Source organism: Sinocyclocheilus anshuiensis, unplaced genomic scaffold, assembly GCF_001515605.1.
Source record: "Sinocyclocheilus anshuiensis isolate Anshui unplaced genomic scaffold, SAMN03320099.WGS_v1.1 scaffold335, whole genome shotgun sequence".
Lineage (NCBI taxonomy): Eukaryota > Metazoa > Chordata > Actinopteri > Cypriniformes > Cyprinidae > Sinocyclocheilus > Sinocyclocheilus anshuiensis.
Window position 1 is genome coordinate 240,453 of NW_015548239.1, and position 9,466 is coordinate 249,918.

Sequence of the window (9,466 nt, forward strand, 5' to 3'; positions counted from 1 at the left end):
AAAAACACCTGTGCACACACACACACACACACACAAACACAAAAAACATGCTTTCACTCTACAGCGTTATTAAACTGTTGTGCTGAATGTGCCCAAAAGTAACTCAGGTTAAGTCAGTTTTTAAAGGCACTGGGATATTTATTGCTATTAAAAGAATATAAAATCTCATTAAAAAAAATCTTCTCAGTTTTTCAGGTAGCACACCATCGTGGGGCAAAATTCACTAAAATAACTGGTTCATTTTTATTTTATGAGTTAAAAAACTTCCCACGGGAAGTTGTATTGAATTGAATGACAGGAAGAGAACTTGACTGAATTGTAATTCAAAGAAATTCAATGCCGGTAAGTGTAGATATTCACAATGAACAGGTCATTGCTAAATGGGCGGGGCCGGGAGCCGTGGGAACGGAGCGAGGCCGGAAGGAGCAAATGATAATGAGCGACACCTGCGTCACTCACAGGTCTCGGGTCCCACGGAGGAGCTCCGGAAGGATAAAAGAAGGAATGAGGACAGTGAAGGACGAGAGAGGACCAGGACTGAATTTTTTTGTTGTTATGTTGTTGTTGTTTTATGCGGCAGTTTTCCGTTGCCCAATTTGGACATTTTCACTTAGGGGTGTACTCACTTTTGTGGCCAGCGGTTTAGACATTAATGGCTGTGTGTTGAGTTATTTTGAGGGGACAGCAAATTTACACTGTTATACAAGCTGTACACTCACTACTTTACATTGTAGCAAAGTGTCATTTCTTCAGTGTTGTCACATGAAAAGATACAATATTTATTGTAAAAATATTTACAAAAATGTGAGGGGTGTACTCACTTCTGTGAGATACTGTAAATCAGTTAAAATGAAGCATAAATTTCAACAAAAATTATGATAAGCATTTGATTGGTTTGATTGGAAACATTGGTTATTAAATCAAAATACACAATACAAAACAGAATTCTACATCCCGAAATTCAAATTTGATGCTGTTTTATTTGATTGCTAAATTAATTCAAAATCAGCAAATGAAATGGCCATTAAAGGAATTCTCTATTTAATTCTTAATGGTGATACATGCAAGGGCTGTGTGTAGGGCTTGATTACTGATTCCAAATTAATTCACGTTTGCTCTGGTTCAGAGAAGTAAAACCACTGTCAACCCTCTGAACATCATTACAAAACCACTATTAACAAGTCTTTGCTTCACAGTTCAAAGTCCACAAACACAAGACACCTATGGATTTGTGCAGTACAGAAGCATCTTCTTTTTAAAGTTTGTTTATATGAGAGTCTCTTTACCTTTCCAAATGAGCCCTGCCCCAGCACTTTGAGCAGCTCGAACTGTGAGGGGTCCGCTTTCTCCGCCCCCTCCTTAACAACATGTGTGATGTTGATCTCCTTGATGTCACCATCCTCCTACAACACAAGAGACAGAGATGGATATCAACTACAGCTTCTGTCAGCATAGTTGGCATAAAACATATACAGAGCTTAATTATTAAAGCTCAAAGCTGGCTTAAGTGCACAATCTCCTATGAAGGAGTAAAATGAACTATTAGCCATTTTCTTTTTTATCATTTCACAATAACTGCTTATCATGTATCATAGAGCGGATTATCATGTACATATGTCACTGACTGGTGTTCGCTATTTCAAGATTAACACCACTGTCAATAACAAATATCTCCTGTGATCTAAACAACATTATGAGATCTGAATTAGACTCAGAGGGGGCTTCAAAGAGCCACCTGTAGGAGATAGTTTCTAAAAAATGCTTATATATAATAATTATATCAGGGATTTTGTCAGGGATCAGGTGCATGTATGTGCCTTGAATTGAACCTGCAACTTCTGTGGTTTCATCAAAGACCATTAAGATACCACCACCACCACTTATTTAATAGTAATTTTGCAAGTTTCAGCAGCAAGGGTGCAGTTGAGATAAGTGAGGCGAAGTTCATGCAATTTAATGCCACATAGAAAAACACTTTAAACCTATCAGATCAGAGTGTGTAATGACTAGCAGTCTATCCTTTATTAAAGCTGATCAAAAGCATGTAGGCTCTGCTGAAAGTAAAGTGTTATGTGTCAACATTTCCCCTGTGACTAGAGAGAAAGAGAGAGAGGTTAAACATGTTTAGGAGGAAATGGTTAATGGTTGAATCAAAATTAAACATGCATTCCGAGAACACAGTACAATAAAAGCACACACACACTGTTCACTAACACACTAACACATCAAACCCAGTTAGACTAATATCAGAAAGAACAGCTGCATGTACAGCTGCAACCTACAATGCTGACTAACTGACCAATAAAATCATCACTGGAATGGAAACATTACCAATCCGTCAATAAATAAATAATTTAAAGAGATAGGCCTAGTTCAATTCAAAATTACAATTCCGTCATCATTTACTCATTCTGATGTTGTTCAAAACCTCTATGACTTTATTCTGTGGAACACAAAATATATTCTGAGAAATGTGTCTGTGTTTTTTTTTCATACAATGGAAGTAAATGGTCACTAAAACGGTTTAGTTACCAATAACTTATGCTTTACGGAAGAAGTCATACAAGTTTGAACATTTGGGTCAAGAAATGATGACAGAACTTTCATTTTTGGGTGATCTGTCACCTTGTGGCAGATGCTACAGTTGATGTTTGTGTTATTGTGTTAAGTTTTATAGTTTATGTACACATTATCTCATTAAAAAAGTCTACAGCACATAACAAATGCTAGTTTAGGTGGATGTTAGGAATTCAGTTTATGTTTACCAACTTTTCTGCACATGAATCAATTAGGCCCTGAGCTCAAATTAATTAATTGATTTCTTTGTGGTTAAAAAATCTCTCTCTCTATTATTCTAATTACTTTGTAATTTCACAATTATTTACTTCAAAAGCCTCTCAGTTTTATCAAAATCTGAAATCCATTTATTTTTTGGGGGCAATTTGTTGCAGTTTTAATGACGAACACAAGTCAGCAGAAGTTCAAAAAAGGAGGAATTCTGCACTTGACAGGTTTAAAGGTGTTGCTAACACTTGTATCATAAAAAAGAGAAACAAACAGCCACAGCTTAGTGTCACAGAGCACTGAAGCACATCTCATAGCTGATCTCCCGCAGATGTACCACATGAAAGATCCATCTGATGTCTTGTCTCGAGAAGAACGACAAAATTAAAGTAAGAAACATCTGACAAAATCAAACAAAATCTGAGTGTTTGACTTGTAAAATGACATTCTAAGCAATTAATTAAAGAAAAGTTTGTTTACATATTCATACAACCAGTGTGGCCCTATTCAACAAAACAAATGTAACACTTCGTCTCAAAATACAACCACCCTAGCAGCAAACAGCAACTCTACAAACCAACGCCACTATACTGTGTGTGTGTGTGCACTGACCGTCCACGTTGTATGTTCATCGGTTAAAGCTGCACTAGACTGAGCCGAGTTTGTGGTGCTGTTCGTCTCCTCTCTGGACTGAGTGGCATTCGCTAAAGTCTTACTGTGCTGCCGCCTGAACAGGTAGAGATTCAATAACTGACTGACTTTAAACTTCCTCTTCTCTTTCTCCATCTCTTCATCCCTCCTCTAGCCAGGGCATTCCACTGTTACCCCCATCCTCCTGCAGTCGGGGCAGCCATGGACAACAAAACTCATCCCAGAGAGGGAGTGAGCAGATTCTGGCAGTGTGTGAGAGAGTATGGGGAGTCAGGGTGTGTGCTCTGCCCTACTCGACAACTACAGTGAGGCACACAGGAAGAGGAAGGAAGAGACTGAGACCAGAAAACAGAACTGGTAAGAGAAAAAAAAAACACACAGAGAGAGAGAGAGAGAGAGAGAGAGAGAGAGAGAGAGAGAGAGATAGGAAGGAAGGGAGGATGTGACAGTAATGTGTGACAGAATAAATATATAATATATATATATATAATTTTATTATATAACAAAATTAATTTTTATTGATTCATAACTTACACTTATCATGATTCATGTGCAGAATACAAATAATTTTATTTTTATTAAAATTACGGACACATTTATTTGATTATTATAGGTTTGTTATGAAGAAAAAATTGTTAATGTTGTGAATATGAAATACTTTGTATTATTTTATATCATTTTTTTTTTACAAAATAATGCTAAACTATAGTTTTAATAATAAAGCTAACATTACTAGTTTTATTTTATTCTGTTAACATTTTTACTTTTAGAAAGAATGAATGAAAAGAAACAGATGAAAGAACAACTGAATAAGAATGAGGAAGTGAACAAACGAAACACAGCAAGAAAGGAACAAACAAAAGAAAGAACAAATGAAAGAAAGAACAAACCAAAAAAAATGAACAAATGAAAAAAAAAAGAAAGAAAGTACATAGATCCAGAAAAAGAAACACCAAGAAAAAAATTGCGGCCTAAGATGTAGCTGAATGCCTGATTCTGTCGGGTGGACAGGACACTTTAAATGCTCATCCTGTCCTATAATGCCTTGCTGATTTCCCCTCTCAATGTTCTCCTCCCTCAATGTGAACAGAGCTAAAAAAACAGTGGTGCTTTAAAACATACAGGTTCTTCATCTGACCCTGACCAGTCCAGCCTGATACTACAGGAGGAAGTCATAATCAAAGAAACAACAAACACTTAGGACAGCCATTAAACGTCAGTTTTTGGAATGTCCCAGAGCTCCTCTTCCTCTACTGTAAATGTTAGAACCCAAGCTGACAGACAGTATGATAGAGCTCAAAGAAGAAAGCAGAAAACTCAGAGAGATCTTACCTTCACATTGATATCAGCAAACTCTTTCTCTACCCAGGTGATCTGTGACTTGTACTGCTTATGTGGGGTTGGGGAGGAAGAAGCAAACAAAGAGAGAAACAAACTAAGAACAAAATGAATGTTTTCTTTACACTTCCACTCCTGTGCACTGATGAAGCAACTAAGAATTCAAGAATCTTCTCTCCACCTAAGTTTTGATAATTAAAGAGATAGCTCACCCAACAATCAAAATCCTGTCAATGTCAATGAAAGGCTGAAATTTACAATGCTATTCAATGATAATCTCCCTTTTCAGTGGGTAGAATGTTCGTTTTGTTCCGAAACAGGGACTTAAATTGTTACAATTCAATCGGGCCGAGTCCACCTCATTCAGATGATCTCAGACCGATTGTTTTGTGCAGATCGGGGGCCTGTACCATGAAGCCGGATTAGCTGGCTAGCCAGGTAAGTTTCAGTTTAGTTTGCACCAATCCTGGGTTTTAGGTACCATGTAAGTGGCTTGGGTTTTAGCAGCGTTGATTGCCATAGTAACTTACACTCCACAGCTAACCTGCTCCAGGGCAGGTTATGTTCTGGGTAAGAGATGTCAAATGGAAATTGGACCAATCAGATGTGAGTAAAGTGACACGTCTGACGCAAAAAAAAGTCACTCCCCCAGTTTCTCTTCCTCCAAATTAAAGGTCACTATATAGTAAAAAAAATTTTTTTTTTAAATAATAATAAATATATATATTAAATATATATTCCTATACATTCATTATATTAAATGAATATTAATATTTACAGATCATGTAATATAAATAAGCTGTAGAATCAATAGATAATGCTTTAAAAATTACTACGTGACCTTACATGTTCGAGTCTCTATTGCTATTTATTATCAACCATATAAACTAACTTCACAAGTTTCACTTGTGACTGCACTGATAGAGCAAGATAATTTCTTTTATTTGTCCTCTTTCATGGACAAGTACTTTCTTCAGTGTAAATGCGTTTAAATTCCTCATATTCTTCAATCTCTTAACCTTAACAAAAGAGTTTTGAATCTCACTGGGTCTCTCGCGAGAAGTGAATCACACTTGCTCTGTGTTGCAAGGCATGTGATTGGTTGTTCGCCACTGATGTCACACATTCATGTGCACGCGCTCCACAGACTAAGGATCAAAGCCAGAGTTGACAAAGAAAGTTGATGAACAGCATTGAGGTACCAACAACGGATTGGAGTGGCTTGGTTTTGTCAACTCAAAACTAATCCTGTAACTCTGAATTTGTTCAACTGTCATCATGGTACAGGCCCCCGGGCATGATTGCTGTGCTCATATATGCCTAAACAAACCGAACTAAAGCCCAAAGTACTGTCCTCGTGACGCAATTTTCATCATCAGAAGTGTCCGTGTGGACGGTCCGCGTACAACATTGCAGACGTGAGGTGAATGTTGAGACAGAACGAGTCAAGTAGGTGGTACTGTGCATGTGCTGAGCTCTCCTATCCGTGCTCATCCGCGGTTGAGTATACATTGAAAGCTGTGTGGATGCAACCATGAAAACGCGAAACGCAGAAAGCGAAGTATACCTGGGCCTTAAGGGAGAAAACATGCTTCTGGTTCTGAAATAAACGCTCCAAATGAGCAAAAAGTCAGTGAGTTGAACTCACAAACCAGATCACTCAGATTAGCAAAACAGATCATATAATGGATTTACTTAAATGTTTTCAAAAAAGATAAATATTTATTTACAGTTAAACTTCACATCCAGATAAAATTTTGGTCCATTGCTTCAGAAGACTTTTAATACAGTGAGACATATGGACCTTGTTACACTATAAAACAGTGACCGACACAAGTCTTGATGGTAAATAAATGTTAGCATTTTCATTTTTTTCATGTGAACTATCCCTTTAATTGCTGTAGTAAAGAACTGAATATGGTTGTTCGGTGTTGAAACAAAAACAGTGTATCAGTCGAAACTTCCTGTTTCAGCTGAGGTTGAGAGAAAAACGTCTCTAATATTCCTTCTGCAGTCACTCTTGCATTCACCAGTGACCTTTAATATGCAACACTGTGTAACAGATATGCAATCTATATAAAACTTCTTATTTTATGTATCACTTTACTTTCACTCTGCTTGAATTAAACGCCAAGAGGGAAAACATATGCACAAATAGCACTTCCGCTGTCATTATTTTGTAATGGCAATGAGCACATCCGTCTCTGTAAGCTCTCTATTACTTACAGTTAAACTAAAATGATTCAAGCTTCTGACAGAATGTTTTACTGGACAATTAATAATTGATATAAAAACTAAAAGAGAAAACACACAGGATTTAACACCTAATATATTTTTTGCAATGCTGAACAACCCACAAAGCTACAGGCTGCAGGTTTTTTGCATCGTAAACCAGACGTTTCCTGTTTCAGAAATGTTCAAACCAGTTCGGTCACACAGAAAAGTCATAGTGAAACGGCTTACAAATGAGGGACGTGCCCACAAAAAACTTGTTAAAAAAAACCTTCAGTTGAATTTTAAACAAAAACATCACGCGCAAATCAACACAAGTCACAACATAGAGGATAACGCCCCATCTGGACCTCTCGTTATCTCTCACCTCTAATCCTAAACAAACCCCTCTACCACACTCTCAATTCCCTCGGGTAAAGGACAAGTACACTTGCCTGTTGCATGCGTGGCTTGGCGCGGAAGATATGCCTCCACATCTCCACCCTGACCCATGTCACTAAGGACAGAGGCTTCAGCAAGGGCTGTCTGTCTCGCTCACACACACAGACCTCTTGAGTGATTAGAAATGGGGAAATGCCGGAAAAAACTTAAGGGACAGCCGGGTGATGCGTATATATATGAGTGGACCGGGTAGGAAATGGTGAAACTTCAGAGAAAAACTACATGTCAACCTGAGTCACACAATTCCTTTCTTGGTATTGACACAGAAGTGTTTCTACACTTTGATGGCTTTAGTTGCACAAGAATGAGCTCTAGGTGTCTTTTACCATGCGGACATATGCCAACCAATTTTTGACCAATTTTGTCCCCATCACTTGTGCAATCTATGAGCACCTCCAATTACTCAGGGGTTCACATAGGGTTCTTGTGTTTCAACTGGTAAAGCATGCTGCTGGCAACACTGAAGTCATGGGTTTGATTCCCTAAAAATGCACTGTAATTCACTACATATAAAAACATACTCCAATTTAATTAAGTCTCTTATGTTCACTGAGGATGCATTTATTTGATCAAAAATAAATAGCAGTAATATTGTGAAATATTACAATTCAAAATAACTGTTTTCTATTTTAATGTATTTTAAAATGAAATTAATTCCTGTGATGGCAAAACTGAATTTTCGGCAGCCATTACTCCAGTCTTCAGTGTCACGTGAACTTTTAGAAATCATTCTAATGCTGATTTGGCACTCAAGAAACATTCCTTTTTATCACAGTTAAAAACAGCTGTTTAATATTTTTGAACAATGTACATTCTGTAAAAAAAATCATTGTTAGTTTATGATGCATAATACAGTAATGAATTATAAAGAAAATTTACTGTAAAGTTTTGAATAAAAACAAGAACTTCTTTAAACGTGCTCAACCTAATTAATATTCATGACCCTTTGCCAGCACACTGAGTGCTTAGTGACTTCCCAAGGCCGTTCACACACCTCCCCCACTCACCCGGCAGTTAAAAACAAAGTGATGCTAATGGTCAAGCAGTCCCCACAGCTTCAGCCCTACAACACGCCCTGACACCTTCACTACTCGGCCTCCAAAACCATCTGAACACAAGTTGCAACAGTTACAGCTCTGCGTGTGTTGCTAAGCAGCGAGTGCTGCTTACTTTCGTCTTGAGAGCCGCACGCGTCTCGTCTCTTTTTTTGTGTGGCCACCTGTTGCACTGGATTTACAGAACTGCTCATTCTGAACAAAGACGCACGTGCAGCTGGTGTGTGAGTGGAAGCGATGTGCACTAGTAGTCACACCAATCAGCTGGCAAAGGGCTAGAAGAGGCTTAAGAATTAATTGGCAAACATGAAGTGGGAAAAACAGTTTGAGTCTCTTTGATCAGTGAAAGGTGTTTATGAATATGTATGCCACCCTCATTAACTGAGCAAATAAACATGAGATTCTAATGAGTAAAAATAGTCTGGTTGGGCTTGTGGGAAGTGGCTGAGTGAGCACTTCATAGTTTAAGAGTCTCTGAGAGGGACGCATTGTTCTGGAGTCTCTTAATTTGGAACCAGGGAATGGGTGCAGATGCAGCACGGTAGCCGGCCACTAGAGGGCAGCGCAGGTCTGTGTAAATGGCTGTGCAATTCAAGCATCATTAATATGTAAATATCAAAATGCTTTATATAAATAGGGTGATGAAAACATCCTGCAGTGTAAAAAAAAAAAAAACGAAGAGGTAAAGAAGCACTGCGACATCCAACAGCAGCACAATCCAAACACTTTTATACAGCTAATCATTGTGGTGCCTTTCCATAGACTTCTATTGTTTTTATATTGACAACATTTTCTGTCCACAAAACCTAAACCTCACAGAAACCTCTTCTGCATTGTTATATTTTCATACATCATATAGTATTTTTAATAATTTATTTCCCTTGTAGGGACGGCCAGTCCCCACAAGGTCAAAAAAAGTCAAGTTTTACTATCCTTGTGGGGATACAACACACACACACACACAC

The 9,466-nt window shown here is 37.9% G+C and overlaps 1 protein-coding gene across 5 annotated transcripts in view; it reads right to left on the bottom strand.

Moving 5' to 3' along the window:
• The window catches only part of LOC107654838 (ribosomal protein S6 kinase 2 alpha), an 85,560-nt gene that overhangs the window by 11,249 nt on the left and 64,845 nt on the right, over window positions 1–9,466 (bottom strand). For 2 of the 5 annotated variants that reach the window (XM_016442098.1, XM_016442097.1), the window contains exons 1-2: window positions 3,397–3,746; window positions 1,287–1,403 (exon numbers count right to left, since the gene is read on the bottom strand). In XM_016442098.1, coding sequence (XP_016297584.1) covers window positions 1,287–1,403; window positions 3,397–3,570 — 291 coding nt within the window. In that variant the 5' untranslated portion in view covers window positions 3,571–3,746. Of the gene's footprint in view, window positions 1–1,286; window positions 1,404–3,396; window positions 3,747–4,767; window positions 4,825–9,466 lie in introns of those variants that run through there. The other 3 variants (XM_016442100.1, XM_016442099.1, XM_016442101.1) reach the window with 3 other exon arrangements.